The sequence below is a fragment of the Sturnus vulgaris genome, chromosome 3 (assembly GCF_052056855.1).
Source record: "Sturnus vulgaris isolate bStuVul1 chromosome 3, bStuVul1.hap1, whole genome shotgun sequence".
NCBI lineage: Eukaryota > Metazoa > Chordata > Aves > Passeriformes > Sturnidae > Sturnus > Sturnus vulgaris.
The window spans coordinates 74,425,633-74,445,138 of record NC_142245.1 but is presented as its reverse complement, the minus strand read 5'-3'; the positions used below and the strand labels follow the sequence as shown (position 1 = coordinate 74,445,138).

At 33.9% G+C, this 19,506-nt stretch overlaps 1 protein-coding gene across 1 annotated transcript in view; it reads right to left on the bottom strand.

The window, feature by feature from the left end:
- ASCC3 (activating signal cointegrator 1 complex subunit 3) overlaps nucleotides 1-19,506 on the bottom strand; it is a 250,562-nt gene that overhangs the window by 40,831 nt on the left and 190,225 nt on the right. Inside the window, exons 31-34 of the mRNA XM_014880409.2 lie at nucleotides 14,920-15,057; nucleotides 14,696-14,816; nucleotides 11,140-11,272; nucleotides 8,416-8,541 (exon numbers count right to left, since the gene is read on the bottom strand). Of these exons, the coding sequence (XP_014735895.2) occupies nucleotides 8,416-8,541; nucleotides 11,140-11,272; nucleotides 14,696-14,816; nucleotides 14,920-15,057 (518 nt within the window). The remainder of the gene's footprint in view (nucleotides 1-8,415; nucleotides 8,542-11,139; nucleotides 11,273-14,695; nucleotides 14,817-14,919; nucleotides 15,058-19,506) is intronic.

The following is a 19,506-nucleotide window of genomic DNA, read 5'->3' as shown; positions in this document are numbered from 1 at the left end:
ATGTGGTTACTTCACATGTTCACTGTCAAACAAAATGTTTACGTAAACTATATCATCACAATGGTTTAGTTCTCTGTATGAAGGAAAAGTGTTTATAAAGTGGGACAAAATATATTTTCGTTTTATGGTAGCATATAAAAAAGACACAGTGACTGAAGTTTGCATTCCTTAAATGTAGAGCTTGAGGCGTATTATAAGATTTTGCTCATGTAAACCAACATAATTTCAGTGAGAAGTTTTACTCCGGATAAAAATGCAGTACAATTAAGTTCAATTAGAAATAAAGAAAAACTGAGCATGCTTAGGAAGTTTTAATATTTTGAATTTAAGCAGAGTAATTAAACCATGCAATTTCAAAGCAGAATTAAAACAAACATAAAATCTGATGATTTACTGAATTGTTAAAAAGCAGAATAAAAAAGGTAGTTCTTGCTAATTTAATTCTGTCAAATACTGTGGCAGAGACTACTGAGATTGTGCAATGATGAAAAATGCTCCTTTGTTCTACCTGCCTCGCTTTACTAAAATTTACTACTGTTATGATGTACTCAGCATTCCCAATTTAAATAACCCCACTGTAATCGAGAGTAGGTTCTTTCAATGCTATTTTGTGCAGATGAACAACTGGCTGCAAAAGCATGTGCTGAGACTCATTTTAGCCAATTTTACAAAGTTACTTCTGCACCTGAGTTTTTTTAAACTCCTTTCACTGGCACTGGAAAGAAATGTGCACTTGCAGAATGCTATTCATCTGAAGCATTTTAAATATCTGCTTCAGGATGAGGTGAAACGTAATCACTGATTAAAAAAAGAGAACTTTAGATAATCAGTTCAGTTGTGGATAGTGTATTTGGGCAGATGAATCCCATTCTCTGATTTAAACTCTCATTTACTGTATCATTTACTGTAATGCTGCTGTATGCAAATTTCAAAAGATGGAATTAAATTCTTATAAGCTACAAACATCCTTATGTAACTGCTTAATTTAAAGAATCTGATTGGCATTATTATTTTCTTTAAAAAAGCTTTTTATCATAAATCTCTTTAAATAGGAGTAGCATAACGAAAAAAGCCTAAATGTTAAATACCAGTATTGCAATGTCCAGATATTTTCTTCTTGCTATTAATCCCAAATTATGGGATTAATTCTTTGACGCTTTGAATATTTACTTATAGTTGGGTATAGTTGGAATAAACCAGTAATACCATAAGAAAAGGTTTTTAAAAATGTGTTCTGATGCCAGCCAGCTACATGAGAAAACAACAAAGCATAGATACACGGCAGTGGAGTATTCAACTCTGTGACATTTTATATGGGTACATGCTGAGATGATCTGAAATGCTTATAACACACCTATTGTCCAAAACCAAACCAAACTAACAGAAATATTTGTATTGACTAAAATGTTTTATGCAGTACTCAGCCATATATTATCAACCTCATGCAAAGGAAACGCATTTGTTGAAATATTACTCTAATAGTGTTTTTGATGCAACCTAAATTTCACGAGTGTCCTTCTAAATTAAGTGATATAGCAATAATACAAAATGGTCAAAAATTCTATCTGCCCATTTTATCTCCCTGACATCACCAATCACATTTATTTTCTCGTTATTAGCAGAAATTACTTTATCAAATTTTGTTTACCTTCTGGAAGTAATTGAGCAAATTAGCTAAATAAGTTGTTTAAGGAGGTGAAAAAAAAATTCTATTTTATACTCCTAAACCACTAATGAGTCATTATTATTTCTCTATACATTGAATAGAATATTTCTGAAATGCTTATAATTAAGGCACTTTGTTGTCATGGTATTCAGACTTCCACCATATAATTTCATCACCTTTATCTGCAGTACCATAACATTCATGATGAATACTGATAAAACAAAAAAAAAGGAACATGGGAAATACACTGAAATTCTTTCCTGAGACTGTAATTTAAGACACCAATTCAAACAAGTTTGTGCTCTTGTGCTCTGCCCAATTTGCAGTGTTTCACTGCAGTTAACTGAAGTTAAAATCATAAAGGAATTTATAATATATTTTAAATATTTTTGTGAATTTTAAATTTGCTGCTTCTTTGTAATTTGTTGTCAAAGGAGTAAATATGTAGCTGCCTAATGGAAATAAAAAAATGTAAAGAAAAATCTTAAATGGTTTGTGATCTTGAGTGAAGTGGTACCAGTATGTTTTAACTACTGTCTGTAATGAGGCAAATATAATTTTAAGCACACCCACAGGAGTTTCCTGGTCATTCAGCATATTTTCACCTAATAAAAATCAAAGCAATTCATCTTGAAAGACTGTGTTAAAATCATTAGTGAAAACAGAGGTATCATGACATTAGATTTCAATGCTCAGGAATAAATGCAAGTTGAATTCTGCATGTTGGTATGTTCCAAGTATAAAAACTGCATAATATGTGAGTTCCTCTATGAAGCAATATTGCCTAACTATTTAATTACAGATAAAGAATAAAAACAATGCAGTTTCATGCTCACTGCATTGAATCATCTAGTCATTAGTTCCCCTTTGCTATAAACAGACAGCCTACCTTTTTATCAGCACACCATTTCATTTATTTCACAGTGAAGCCCAGTTTCACAATAATTGACTTGTCAGAAGCTCTAATTTATGAGCCTGGTCTCTGTAAGCCTTCTCCTATATTGGACTCAACCTGCACACAAGCAGGGTTGAATATTTACAATGCTGTTAACAGGTGCTGAGTTGTTTAATGATTCTAATAGCCAGAAGCGTACTGAGAAAGCCAGCGGGATCACAATTACAGGCTGTTTGAACACAACAATTACTCGTCCCCTGAGAGGTGTGAAAGTCAAAGGCAGTTTTATCCTAACAGCATCTAGCACATGGGCTAGACAGGCTAACTTCCATTAGTAGTCCATAGGGAAAAAGCAGTAACAAACCCCTAGGTATAATAAAAATTTACAAAGTATGTAAAATTTAAACAATCAAAAGCTGAAGGAACTTTTTATTGTCTATTAAATAACATATTTAAAATCCCAAAACCTTGTAGAGCTTAGCAAGAACAACAAACTGTGAAAAATCAACTTATTTCCCTAATCTAAGGAAGTGTGGAATTTCATCACCTGAGAAAGATAGACAGACATGCAGGAACATAAAATGTAGATGAAGTTACACAAAACATTTAGGATTTAATGTGAATGGTGGCAATCATTTCCTGTTTAGCTTATGTAAACCTGACCTGAGATCTCTCTGGGAAATTTTTCATCAGCCTTGAAATGGTCCTGCTAAAACTGTCAATGCTGTGGAGTCATTTGTTACAGCACCATGTTTTTTATGTTCAGATTATACGGTGGTAATAGTGACACACATAATGAAAATCGGTGACAGGAGTCAGCCAAAAATATTAAAGAAGAACCTGGCTAGTCAGTAGGTCTTTTGAAACAAATGCACGAAATGGCAAATCCACAGCATTTACCTGATAGCAAGAAAGTGTGCTTTCTGAGATTTTGCAGTTCTGAAAGCAGAATTTTGTTATGGACAAGTATGGGGGAGCATAGACAGTATTTTTTTCCTAGGTCCCATTACTGCAGTCATCATTTATATTTACTTTCATCAGCTTCAGCAGCTGCCATCTTCAAATAGCACCATGGAAATGGTACAGAGTACATGGCACAACTGATGAACCGTCATAGCCAGAGAGAGATATGACCCAAAGTACCAACTCACTTCTGTTGTTAAGGCATTACTGACTGACTCTGGACTGGTTTGCAAAAAGGCATTACAGAGTGCACAGATGCTGCAGACAGTAATGTCACCCTGGATTTTACCTCTATCATGTTTTCTGGCATCAATACATTCATGTATATAGGTAGGAGAAACAAATACATTGCTATCTTTAATCAGCTTTTAGTACACTGTACATTGTAGTGATTTAAGAACAAAACCAAGTTCAATTTCTCTGACATCAGCAAAGTATTTACTCCCACATCAGTGCTTCTAATTGTAACATCTGCAAGACAGTTTATCTTCCAAGATGTGTTCATAAGAAGTGAAAGGTAATAGGCACACATAGATTTGCTCACATATTGGTAAGATTTTTCTTTTTCCTATCATATATTCCAACAGATAATTTGTACAGGTAAACCATATCCAAGAGTAGGAAGACAATTATGTGAATTATCTTTCTGGATGGGGAGATGCACACTCTTTAGCTTTGAATTCTCACCTAAGATTGCAGCAGACTGGGAAGCAGGAGGTGGCTCAGATACTCAGCATCCTGGGGCTTCCCTGTCTGACAGATCCAGCAAATCTTTATTTGCCCGAATATTTGGTAAAACTATACTGTGAACTACATTCCTGTACTTTTCACATCTCTGTGATTCTAACAATTCCAAGGAACAAACTCGTGTTATGAAATTCATAACAATGCCTACAGCTGTTATTTATTAAATATATATACACATGCCTATGTATCTGTAGATGCATATAGGTCTAAATGCCATTATAAAAGGAAGAGTCCTTCTGCTAAGTCCTTTGTGAAATATCTAATCACTGCAGTACAATATATTTGCACATTCTAGCTCCTGTTTAGCTACTGTCAAAATTTTCCACTTTATCTCTTAATCTTAGCTGATTTAACTTTCTTCAGTAATCTCCCTTCTGACACAATTCCAAATTAACTCTAAAATTCTGAATAACTGCCATTTTGTCACTGAAATACACAGGTATTCCATTCTGACTGACTTCTACCATTATATTACTTGTCATAGTAATAGCAGAGAATATATTGGACCAGTATATAACCATAATTTGCATTCATATGTTTTATTCACATGCTCAGCTAATCATAACAAGAACATTAAATTTAAAGTAAAACATACATGTATGATAAGGCCATCATCAGTCAGATTATTATTAATGCTGTTTTATTCATTCACTCCAAAAAAAGTTTGCAAAACGGATATCAAGTGAAAAAAACACCCTTAATAATAATAGTTCTTGGAATGAAATAAAATATCTTTTTTCAGGTTTTCACAAGGAATTTACATAGAAAACTGATATTTTAAGTCTGCAAATGCACACTCTCACTTATAAAGACATAAATAGCCTTGCACATTTTAATAGTGTGCTCTCAGGATATCTAAAAATTAACTTTCCAAATGAAAGCTGATTCTGCTTAACTTTACATATGTTGTAAATTTCTATTTCTCTTTTACTGCACATGTATCTGGAAAATATCATAACCTGATTTACAGAAAATGTTTCTCATAGCCATTTCTCTTTTATAGAAAGTCGCAATTACAACCTTTTATAAGGATAAAAGAATGAAATAACCAAGACATTTCAGCCAAGGAATGGAGATAGATGAGCCTGTCAAAGTAGCCTCTTGCAAAGAACAGAGCCCTTTGCTGATCTGTGTGATATGACCTTGACAAAGGAAAGAACACAGTCACTACAGCTCTATGTGGAAAGGAGTACATGTTGTACTACTTGACTGAAGTAGTACAGAAACTGTGACTTAACAAGCATATTCAAAAAGCTCTGCATTTAGGATTAACTGTTTTGAGGGAAGGGGAGAACAGGGAAGAAACCCTGGATATGGAGGCTGAAACACTTTGATAAACATTTCATTTGGACCATCCTTATCATTCATGTGTCATCTCCTGAACAGGATGAGAATGACCAGTGTCATACATCTGAACAGAACTAGTTCTCAGCTACTCTCCTTCCCCGAAACAACAGCTCAATTACACCTCATATCTAGACAGCTGAAACCCATTCCATACCGTTTGAGAGGCAGGGGTTCATTGAGCAAGAAAATTAAAATGGTTTGATGAAAAGGAATATTTTAACTTGCAAAGATTTTCCACACCATTAAAACAACCATCATCAAAAGCTTAACAAATTATCTCAAGTTTGCCAGGAAAACTTTGACATTGACTTCACGTTTAGAAGAAATTAGGATACTTAGAGGAAAAAGATACTGGGATCTCTATCTCACAACAAAGGTAGATTACCATTACTTCAATGGTACATATTTTAGGCATTCTGTAAGGCATTTTATGATACTGGTTTGGAATAGGATGATCCTACATTTGTTTATGCAGCTTTAATATACAAGTAGCTAAAACTGGCAATAAACGAGAATATAAATCTTCTGCATATTATCTAAGCCCATTATTTTGGGGATTTACAGCATCACATGCAATGACTTTTATGCCAATGAATCCCAAGGCAATTTACTAATCATGCATATGGGAATTGCTTATTCACCACTAAGGTACAATCACCTGCTGTCTGGAAAATAGTTCTTGTTTCACTGTGGAGAGAAAGTCAACAAAATTGCTTAGGGGCAGAACATGATAAAGAACACTTCTGTCAAGTGACAAGGAATGGATATTACATAACCATCTAAACCAAAAACCAGCAATTGCGTTCCTATTCTTTTGAAAAAACTCAAACCCTAAAATCTTTGGATTATTAAGGGCCACAAATAGTTTTTGTTTGATAATATCAATCATTTCATATGCTCTTTTATTGCACAGCAAACTCCATTACCATAATGCAACTTATTCAGAGCTATCTCAACAATCACTGTTTGCAAAATCAATTCTGTTTGTAAAACTCTTCAGTTTTCCTTGTATGTATCTCATTCAAACACTAACCACACTGGAACTGCTTGCTTGACTTTAAGGAGATCTGAAAATACCACAGATAGTAGGTCCAGGAAAACTACTAAGTTTAGTAACTTTGGATGAAACTTTATACTGTTACCATGTGAAAGAATGGAATGCATGCACATCCATTACATTTATGCTTGGCATCTAGAAATGATTTGACAAACTGTTTGACAGGGTAAATAATATCCTTAATTTTTCTCCCTGCATGACTAAGTACAGAAGGAATGCAGAGTACCTGTGTGGATAGAGCTCAACTTGTCAACTGTTCCAACCTATGTGTGTGGTGATCCAATGCAAGACTCCAATTTCATTAGAAACTTCATTATTCATTCCTATCCTGCCATTATGGGCATGACTAGTCAAGATCTATTCACCCCCACCCCCAACCTTCTTCCCACCTCAGAACAGCAGAACTTTTGCTTTGAATTTAAAATTGTGATAACTCCAGCTTTAGCTGTCCATGGCAATAAAGAAACTGCAGAGAAAAAATGATGAGCAGTCAACATGTCAACCTCATACTCAAGTGGAAATCTTCTTTTATATTGGGAAGAGATTGCCTATTAAATCAAACAATTTATTCTACACTTACCTTTGGCCTATATGTTGTGTTTTAAAAAAATGTACCTACCACAGATACCACACGATTAAAGTTTACCAAAACCAAATCAACTACAGCACTTGACCAAAGAGCAAGACATTTTGAAGTGGTGGTACTTATTCTTCATAAAAAAAAAATTCTCAGAGGATAAATACCCTCCCCACAACTGTATGCACTGTGTTAGTTATGAAGTGAGAAAACTGAAAATAGAAAATGCTTTCTTTAGTTTACAGTTCTAATGTTCTGCATTTTTTATTTCCCAAGAAGACTAGATGGAACTTCTGTTTGTTTTGTGGGAGATTCTCAGCATAGAACTAGATGCAGAATTAAAAACTAATAAAGACTTAAGGAGAATTAAAGGAAATTATTTTAGCACCTGCAAGCTCCCAGCAGCACTTGTCCGTAAAGTACCTGGCAGAAAATCTGGCCAAATGCTATGAACATTAACATGTTTTCAAAAATACAACATGCTGGAGTACATCAAGAAATACTTAGTGATCTAAATGGTTAATTCTTTATTTGCCACATTATTTTAGTGGGTGAATGATCCCACGGCAGGTAACATTCCATTTACCGGAAACAGCATTGTGGCAAAGGCAGGCTAAGTTGGTGGAACAGCTCAGAATGATCTGCATACCAGCTGGAGCTAGGCAGGATGATAGCAATCATTGAAAATATTGCACACATGGTTTCACCAGCATACCCTAATGAAAGCAAACATTATCACAGAGAAACAGCTGATAGTTATTCTCTCATTTATTAGGAAAGTCCAAGTCTTAATAAATTTTCTAAAGAAAACTGGGCAGAATGTATCAATGTGGTAGCTAAAAAAAAAGTATTGCATTATAAATACAATATCTGAAGGAATGTGATAATCTGGAATTTTATTTTAGGGATGCTGATGTAGCTCTCTCAATAAGGTTATTTTATTGCTGTAACTAAGTTGTAAAGTTATCTGCCAGAAAATGCATTTATATTTAGAAAAAAAATTATAAAAAATATGTGCACAAGAGTTTTAATCCACATGTGGTCCAGCAGTGCTCCTGGAGACTGCTAAATATTCTAGGCTCCAACAGCAGACAGATCACCTTTGGATCAACTCTAACCTCAAGTCACCTTGAGATTAAATTGCCTTTATATTGTATACTCACGTTGGGTTCATTATAAGTCGACGGAAGAAGTAAGTCCAGGTGATATAATCCATTGCATCCTGCTTAGATGTAATAGTTCCAGCAGCAATTTCAGCATTCAAGTGGTCAGCCAGCACCTCTAACAAGCTGAAGAACAGGAAACAAAAGGATTTAGCTGACTTTACAATCACAAAGACAGGTAATATATTTTGTAGAGTTGTCCATTAAAAGGTTTATTACTTTTAATCTGAAAATATTATATATGTATCTTCCAGTAAAAGGGAAGAGGGGAAGAAGGAGGAATGTAATTGCAAGGTCAGTCATCATCTTTACATGATAGTGGAATGAAGCTCAAATTATTTTTTGATTGGACCAAGAATGCACAAGTTTAAGTCATTCATGGAACATATTCAGATGGAGCTACTCAGTGGTAACTCCTGAATATTGTATGTTGACCATATGATCATACTGATTTAATCCAATAGGGAATCATATGGAAAGACAAACAGGAAATGAAACAGTGGCAATAAGCTTAGCTAATACTTGACAAATATTTTAGGGCTATTAAAATTACACCAAAACTGCTTCCCCCAGATTTTGCCTCATCTTCATTCAATGTAAAAAAAAACAAAAAAAAAGAAAATAAGCGCAGCTACTTTTACCCAGAAAGATCTAAACTCAGAAACGGAATAATAAAAGCAGCTTAAAATTATTCTTAAAAAATAAAATAGTCATTAAACAGAACAAAGACCTCCATTAGGGTATCTAATGAGATCATGCCTGGCTAGAGTTCAATCAGAGAATAGCAAATATCCTTAAGGTTCAACCTAATTTTTCTTGTATTATATCCTTTTTCTTCTCCCAATGTTCTTTTCCTGTTGCTAAAAGTAAAGAATAATCTGGCATGAGTAGCTCTCATTTTACTGCTCTGTACTGGTGACTGCATGCTTCTAAGGGTCAGAACTGCAGACATTCTACACAGATTGTCCAACAGAAGCTGGACAGATGATTCAATAGCTTTTCCATGATAATGGAATTCTGGATTTTCTTTTATTTCTAATGTGCTGTGTTTCAGGCCCATGATCAGGGGGAGCACAAAGACTGTTATGAGTTCAGTACTAAAGTCTTACAACTAATATGTAAACAATGGCTTTTAGAAAAAATGTTAATTAAAAAATTATGACATTTACTTTTACAAATCGGAAATACTACACAAAGCTGATGAATCTACTCTTTGGTAAAACAGATGGGAAAGTATTCCAAAACTAAAAACCCCCTCAAAAAACTCTATCAGTATCTCTCTGAAGATATGAAATACTTGATCATAAAAAAAACCAAGACAAGTTACATAGTTCAAAACCTAGACAGAACTTAACAAGATTGTTATTAATATGTGATTCTTCATCTGCAAATTTATCAAATATTCTTTTTTTATAATAAAAGATAGGATATATCAAGACTACAAAGTAAATATAAACACACAAATGGAGCTACTAGTTACATCAAATATTTATAGTCTTCCAAACATGAATAAAGGTGTGGTTACTACTGTTACATTGAAGATATGATTTCTTTCTTTAGAAATACCACTTCCTAAGGAATAGAGATATTTCTCAATTTATGTTAATGCCATGCAGCCTGGATATATCATCAACATTTTAATCACATCACTCTTTTCACTTATTAGCTATCATTTTGAAGGAGTTTAACTCCTAGACTTTTGTACTAAGTGCAATTTCTCTGTTAAGAAAAGTGTGGTTTCCTAAGGAAATGGAGTGTATGTTTTCACATTCTTTGTTTGCAAAAATTGTATGTCTGTCTGTGCACCACAGAAATCAACTTTCAAATACACCAACATATTTCAACTGCATTTCAAAGGTGGATTGCGCTCTCAAACTCCACCAAGTTTCCTGAGCAGATAGAGGTCCCATTATCACTTATGTTGAGGGATAAAGTTTCCTTAGGAGAACAATACTGTGAATTCTTTGCCACTGAGAAAAGTTTTCAGTAATGTTCATGCTTTATTAGATGTCTGAGCATTGCTCCATGAAACATTCCTCTACCAGAGACCAATGTAACTAATTTGACTTCTCATTGAACAACTAAATATATTAAAAATATCAAAACTAAGGTACAAATTACATTATGCTGGACAGCAAACTTTGCATCAACTAGGTTCCAAGAGGCTGCAAAAACGTGCTGTTTCTACACTTCTCACAAAAATCTTGCAATTTTCTAGGGAAAGATATGTTAAAACTGTATTAGTAAGAGTTTACACCATGTAAACTTGAACTTTGAACATTTTGAACTTTTGAGATTTTCAAGAATGTGATACCTATAATGATACAAATATTCTAGGTAAAAAGTACTAGGAACTCACCTCGTTTTTTTCCTATTAGTAACTTGTCACAGAATTTCAAAGAGGGTTCTGAAGATCATGGATACTTGTCCTAAACACTGCCCTTGAAGAACAGTTTGTGCTTTGACATGTCTGAGACAACACCCAGAAATGGAGAGGCCCTGTGGTATTATTTGGGAATGGACTGACAAGCTCAGCAGTGCTTCAAAACTCATGAAAGAAAGGATTTTTACCCATAAAGATGGGTAGTATTTTTTAAATTGTCTTCCTCTTGACCCCAGTATTTAGGACTTATCCTGCACACGAATTTTGTCTCCCTTTCCTCTAGACTTCATTTATAGTATTGTTTATAGTTTGATCAGCTTTTTTGATTGCTTTATCTTTACCTTGATTCCACTGGAAAAGGTTCATAAAGGAATTTTTTGTAGAAGTCCTTCTTAATATCATGAACCAGAATGACAGCTTTTCCTTGGTCATCGAACTGTGGTCTGCCAGCACGCCCCATCATCTGAAGCACATCTGCCAAAGAGACAATAATGTATAAGCCAAATATTTGTTTGGATGCATAAATAAATGTATTTATGTCCGTATAGTATACAATATAGCTTTTTTGCATTAATTTGGCCTTGTATGTTCTATTGGCTTTGACGCTTCCAAGTTTTTTTCCATCTCAGATAAAGTTATGATGAACTTTTTTCTGTCAGAGACAATCTTCTTGTAAACTTAATTACTGCAATAGACTCTAGGCTTATATCTCATATAAATTCCCTTTACCCTCCGTCCATTCCACATCCATCCCTCATTTTATCACATGCAATTAAAGATGATGAGTAAGAGAACTCATGAAGGCTACAATGACAATTGTCTATAATTTCCTTATTTTCAAACATTTGACTTCACACTTACACAAGTTCCTCATGTAGGCTTTTCTGCTAGATATGATTTCCTAGATTTTGAGTATTTTAGAGATAAAATGGTATATAGGCAATTTCTAATTACTGAGCAGTATGATATTTACCACTCAAACAAGCTATATTAGTTATAAGCATTGGAATAGAGATGGTTTCATATTGTATGTTGTCCATACATCACATCATAATGTATAGAATTGAAAGCTGGTTCAGCCACACTACCTATACACCATTGTTTGTAAATACTAATTAATGACTTCTGTAAACATTGAAAATACTAGTCAATGCAAAACATGCTCAGCTTGCTACCTGTCCCCAAGGATAAGCATGCTTATCATCTATTTGTCTTCTCTTCATTTGAGAAGTGCATCTGCATAGGTTGTTCTGTGTCACTTTCACTAGAGCTCTGAATCCTTTCTGGTGCCTCCAACTGCTATTTAACTTAGAAGAAACAATGGAAAGCAATTAATAAGTTTTATATCTTTATGTTGAAAGTTTTAATGTTTTGTGTATTCTGCATGAGCTCTATCATACCTGCCCAGTATGTGGCTTGCAGCACCTGGCATTTTGAAGAGACTTATTTGAGTTAAGAATCAGTAAGCTTTTGGCCCAAAGGTCTGTTGAGGAAGGAGAATCCAGAAAGTAAAGAATGGGATACAGCAACTGACCATAGCAGGAGAAACAGACAGCCCAATTATGATTTTTTAGTAATATGTTTTCGCTTGTGTACTGACTTGTGTATAGAAAGCAATGCTTTTTATCAGTTGATTCCATTCGTTAGCTTAGAAGTGACATGAAAATGTTAAATAAAACTAGTTTAAAAGTGCTGCTTCTGAATACGTATGCACACAGGAGGATGATGAAACAACTTCTTGCTATTCTATGTGGTGAATTAAATTGTGCATAATACCATTTAGGAAATGGATTTACCAAAAAGTGTCAGGAAATTATTTTTGCCAATATCCACTATGTAATTATCCAAACTCAATATTTTCTTTACTGACTATATGTTGCTTGGCTGCTCTTAATCACTGGACTAAAGTTCTGAAATATTAAATATGATCCAACTGGCTGACTAAATAAATGACTGTTAACTGAGAAAAAGTCCTCCCCCAAACCTCTGACTTCACTCAAAGAAGCATTCTTGCTTATTTTGAAATTGCTGAATGCTCCAGAGTGATTCATTCTGCCCTCAGCTGCTTCCTAGGAGCCAAATGCATTCCTGATACAGAAAGGTAACTTCACTAGGGAGAAGCCAAGTAATACCATCATGGAACATTGAAGGCATAACTTGAGGGCAGCATTAAAGACAGTATTGTGAAACTTTTGGAAGTATTTCAGAAAGAAATTAATTACATTTTCATTTTATTGCTGCAGCAAAACTACTACCTATCCACTGAAGTTCCAGATGCATAAATATTCCCTAGAAAGTTAAAAATAAAAATGCTTTAGGCAAACCATACCACATGTTTCTTCATAAAATAAGGAATCTGCATTTTCTGTTGCAGTGCAGACAACAAAATCTGAATGCTTCCATTACAGATGGTGGTATTCCATCCACCCCCTCCCCTGCCCCAAGTCTTACTGAAAATTCAGGAATTGAACAACACCCAGTGTTGAAATTACCTGAATTAAAAAAAGAAATAAAGAGTGAAAGTATCAGCATTCCCTAAAGCCTTTGTGCGAACTTGTACAACAGATTTCTAAAATAGCATAGTAAGCCTGCACTGTTTACTGAGTCTCTGATTTCTTTCAAATACATTATTTTCTCTATTACTGATTTCTGACAGTGCCATGGATTTAACATAAAATTTAAAACTTCCGTTGATTTTTTCCTTGCCACTTTTCCCCATTCAGTAATAAATGATCATCACCATTCTTCCAGTCGGCACGAGTGTGGTACGACTTCACTGCGAGACTGTTTTCACTAAGTTTACATCAGCCAAAGTCTGTCACAAAATACAAGTGTGCATGGCTAAGATCCCAGGTCAGACTAGAATCTTTGAACAAGAGAGTTGGTCTGGAAATTGATCCCAAGTTTCCTGCAGAGCACTAACCACTAAATTAAGCTCTATGATGGGTTACTCCAAGAAGTAACCCCTGTAGTATTTTCAGTTTGAGCTTTTTTTTACATTACTAAGCTTCTCTTGCTGAAAAGACAGCACATGGCTAAAAAGATGCAAGCTCTGTATTTACTGAACAAATACCATTTAGACTGTCCTTAAGCGTATGTAATGCTAGCGTAGTATAGGAACATTTAATAATTTACTTGTTCTTCTGAAAAGAGAAAGGGAAAATAGAACAGGAAACCTGGAATAAATTTAGCTTGCTCTCATTCTTCAAACTTAGTATCATCCAGACAAATATTCTCCCTGTCTGAACTCTGAAAAAAGTTCTTTCATGGTTCACTTTCTTCAGCTTGTTGAAAACACAGTTTATGAAAACTGGAGTTTACCGGAGCCAGAAAGCAACGAAAGTCTGTATCAAGCCAGAAATTCAAATATTTAATTTAGCTGCTTCTTTCTGAAGTATTCCTTATATCACTGAAGATACCAGGCCAGTTAAGGTTTTTTGTTTACTATCAAGTGATTATGAATACATTTTGTTTTTGCATACATGTGTGATTCAACTGCTGCATTCCAAACCATGGCTAAGTTCACTGTTAAAAATTTGTTTCTATTTAGAAAAGGTTTAAGAAATTTTTTAAAAAATTGCGTGCTTGAAAAGTTTCTTTTATACAATTACCTAGTTAACCAGATATGGCTTTATATTGTCCCTTTACTTATTCAATGTCTATTTTGGATGATACACATTAAAGGAATTTAGCATGAAAAGATTTGTGAAACAGAAGCATTTTCATTATTGCAAAAAATCGTAAGAGTTCTCTTACAACTTGCATTACATAAAGAAAACACCCTTACCTCATTTCTCCTAGTCTTTATCCAAATTCAATTACTAAATAATTCAGGTCATTTGCATGCGCTTGAAATACATTTCAGCATATGAACATTTCCATAATTTATATGAGTACCTGTAATGGGATAATCCACGTAACGCCTTGTTTTTCCATCGTAGTATTCTGTTCCTTTAACAATTACTAAATGAGCTGGAAAATTTACACCCCAAGCTAATGTGCTTGTGGCAATAAGAACCTAAGACAAAAGGAAAGATTAATGAGGTATATGTAACAAAAAGCCAACTTTTAAAATTCCATGTAAAACTCATTATGGCAGGATTCAAAAAGAATACGTGTACCTGGATTTTGCAGTTCACAAACAATTCTTCCACAGTTTTCCTGTCCCTTTCATGCAGACCCGCATGGTGCATGCCTATTCCAAAAGCAAGTGTCAGCTTCAGATTCGAATCTCTAATTGTGACTATAATGTCATTCATCTGTAACAGAAAGAATAATTGCATGCTTTAAAGCGGATTACTAAGAAACTTTAAGGTTTCTTACCTTTATTTTTTTGTTTTTGTAGTAATGAAAATGTACTCACTGCTGTTTATACAAGCAGGAAAACAAAACCTTCTTCAGTCTCTGAAAAGACTGGTTTTGTATAAAAAAATGGTATATTAACAGTGGGGGTGGAATACAAAATGCACATGACTTTATTGACATGCTAAGTAACACAGACAAGGAAATGAAAATGCTGAAAATATCTTGACAGGTCTGGCAAATACTGTGCATTCTGTTCTGTGTTTGTTTAATGCAATCCCTAGTATCAAAGGGGTTAGAACTGGTATAAAAACACAGCAAATCCCTGCAACCAGTAACATAATAACAGTCATGAAAAATAAATTTGGCTCTCTCTAATGGCTTTGAACAGATAGAATGTTTCTCAGTTTGATAATTTTGCAATTATTATTCATCAAGAAAATTTCCGATTCACATGCTGAAATGCAAATTAATTTGAAATTTTTTTTTGAGTGTGAGTTTGTAATTTATAGACTCAAACTCTGTAGTGAAATCCAGCATCTATTAAGTGTGTTAATTTTAAACTTTCAGAAGTCCAGATAAAAAGCTATTTTTGTTACTAATTCTTTCAAATCTGATGTCAATGACTCTTGGAATAATTTTCACTACTATGATTTTAACTATCTTTCTTGCCTACATTTTCAAGTCATACATTTGATCATAGGCTTATTTATTTTTGTAGATGACCTCTGTGAAAAGCCTCTTAGTAATAACAAACAAAGCAGTCTTGTTAAGTGAGTCTATCCTTCAAAATAATTTTTATCGTTTTATTTTTAAGATAATTTATTATTTTATGTGATTTTAATATAATTATAGCCAGGAACTTTCAAATTTATGCTCTTATTAGTGGTTTCCTGGTGCCACCAGCAGTGGCATGATGATATTGCATACTTAGGGCAGAATCATTCATGGTCATGGGAGGTATAGCCAAGATTAGGGAAAATGCAGAACAAATTAGGGTAACTGAATAATTTGGACATAGTGTTCAGCCTCATCTCAGACTGAGTTCTCCAAAGTACTGAGATATGATAGCTGCATGACTACACTGATATCTTCATTTCTACTTAGGACTCTGAGGTGTTTCACTTCTGATGTTCAAGACCGTAACCTCTAAATACTTCCTGTGTTTTATAATTTTCAGACTTTAATGTGAATAAGATGATTCACATATCTAAACTCGAGTAACATGTTGCTACTATTATAAAAAGAATCCTTAGGTACAAAAAATGCAGAGAATGTAACAGACCATATTGAGGATTTTAAAACAAACAAACAAACAAACAAACAATATAGATTTTTTAAATCAATCAATTTTGTCAGGAAGAGTAAATAGAAAAGCATTTTAAAAGTCTATTTGTTGAAGTAATCTTGACTAATGGAACCACAACTGATGGCAGTAACAGAAAAACTAATTAAAAAAAATTGTTCAACTTTTGAGAGACCAATCAATTTCATCTGTCAATGGAAGCTCTTAATCTTTATTTATGCTCACAATGCAGTCACCTGGAGGTTCCTGAGTTTCCTGTACTATAAGACATAGAAAGTTTGTTGTATAAACTGATCTAGCACATATAAAAGAATAGGGTGCTTACAGAAGAAGAGTGAAAGGGTCCATAAAACACTGAAAAGAAAGAGAGCAGAAAGAAAAAAACCCAGTGAATTGAGAAGTGAAGAGGGGATAAGTCAATTTAGGAATGGGAAGCAAGAAGAGGGGTAGATAAGTTGAAGAGAGTAAAGAGATGAATGAAAGGAGGATATGTTAAAGGATAAAGTTTATCTATCTAGATACAATCAGCAAACCTTTGATTTCTCTAGTCAACATGCAGACATGTGACTTCAGTGTAGACAACATGAATTATGACCCATCTTAAAGAGCTTTTCTTCTAAGACTAAAAAATATCTGGATAAAATAGGAACACATATACTGTTTTCTCTACAGTTATGACCATCATCATACAATACTAAAAATATTATCACATTTATTGATGATTTTTTCACTACAGGTTTATTAATTGGTACTAGTACTGCATAGGCTCCTTATGCCTATGTACACTCTTTGAGAAATAATAACTGTATGTATATATTTTAAAGAAAGTTAAGATAAAAAAATAGAAATCAAAATTGGTAAATATGTGAAAAAATGCATTTAAATTTTAGTCAGTTTCTGCATTCAACAACTGACAAAAGATACTACATTGCTGAATTAATTTTTCTTCTCCCCACCAAGTATCAGCACCTTATGATAGTTATGCCTTTAATGTAAGGGAATGAGCCTATTCCAAAGACATTTATTTCATTATTCACATCAAAAGAATGCGATATTGGGGAATAATGTATCTAAACTCCCTTTTCCTCTAGAACAGTACAGGGATCAAATTAGCTGATTGGGATTAGCCTAAAGTGATTAGACTGCTCCTTCAGCATATGTGGTTTTACACGGGGAGCTATTTCCAGTACACAACCTGAGCTAAACCTTTCTGCCATAGAGTTGCCAGTGCAAAACATCCTAAATTCACACTGCTGGGAATTTATTCAAAGATGTTCTTCTTGCTTTTACAATCAGTGGTGGTTATTTTTTTTCCCCTCTGACTCGTATTAGAGCGGCCGCCTGTGGTGCTGTTAGTCATACCTGCAAAGCAGTGTAATTTACCACAGGAAAACTAAAGAACCCTTAGCAGGAGCAGTGGCACATGTACTGCTATCCTGTCATTTTAGCAGCAGGGAATCCTAGTCATTTTTAGCTGACCCCTTACTTTCACATAAATCACTGTAATAAACATAACTGTTTTACCCATAGGCACAATCCAAGGCTTAAAATTCTCATGACAATTTATTTAAAAATGTAACTCCCTTATGTCAGTGTAGTGTAAGAATATTATAACTTTCTATTAAGAAATAATGGCACAATTAATAGGTTCATTAACCAGAAACAGACACAGCACTGCCACTATAAAACAAATCTAACATTTCTGAATTGTTATGACTCAATTACTATTTATCTTTCTGGAAACAACCATAATGTAGTTTTACTCACAGAAGGATAAATGAAACATATCTTAAGAACAGAAAAAAAAATTATATTAAAATAATATAATGAAACGCACATTGTACCAGCATTAAAAAGCCCTGTACAACATCAGTTCAGGGAACTTAATGCCAGGAAGGGATTTTTCCTTGGACTCAGACAAGCAGGATCAGGCCCATGCAGAAAGGTTTTGCTGTCCTTCATATTATTATTTTTTTTTTTTAATGAGCGAAGAAAAATCTCTCCTGAAAACCAATTTGGGAACCTGGCAGCATTGCAAAATATTTATTCTAAAAAATAAACTTTATTTCTACATTTTCTATCCTAATTTCTAAACAAGCCAGATTTTTCTCAAACTACTAAGTAGTCATTTTCTTTGTTCCTGCACATATGTAAACTGTTGAACCATTTACTTTAAGCTAATAGAACTTTTTTTTTATATTTTAAATTTATTATACTTAAAAAGCTTTTGTAGAAAGATAGGATTCCATTTAAGCAGATACATTACCCTGTGCCTGAAATACATTCCAGTCAGAGTATAATTCAGCAAGTTGATGACAATGCTGGCTCCAAAAGAAAGGAGGAGACCAGATTGGACAAGAATGAGCTAACAGATTGTGCAGCCCAATTCTGTCCCTTTGAGTGTGATATATTGTTTCAAGATGCTAAAACCCCATACTTTCTCAAAGCATATCTGTTGTGCTGGTTTTCCCATTTTCACAGAATCCTCATTATTAGTACTCTCTACTCTTTTCAAAGCACGTCAGACTCAGACCATATGCCACTGAATAATGCTTATCAATTGTCTAAAATGCCCAATAGAAAAAAGATCTGCCAAACAAAAGAATCGTGAAAGTTATGAAGTCTTTTACAAAAATAATTACATATTTCACATCTGCTACAGATGTTAAGTGAAATAAAAACATCTCCTTGTTATAACTAAACGTTAATTTTTATGACACACTTTTGTGTCATAAAACCAACATCTTGTAGAAGGAAGTTGAACTTCTATAATGACTGAAACACTTAGAAATCATTCTCGGGTACCCTCCTGATCTTTAAAGGCAGAAAAAAAAAATCTTACAAAATTATTTTTGATGAAGAGTTGGCTTATATTTCCGAACTATCCCACACAGAATAAGCTGCCTAAAACAACTCAAATAAGATTATTCAAGGAACATTTTCAAATCTGTTTTAAACAGTTGAGGTATATTATTAAACCATATTTAATAATAAATAATAATACATTAAAGCATAATAATAAAATAAAACATTTAACACTAAAAGACACATTTAAATGACAGCAATATGCCTGTTCATGACACAGACCAGATTCTTCTAT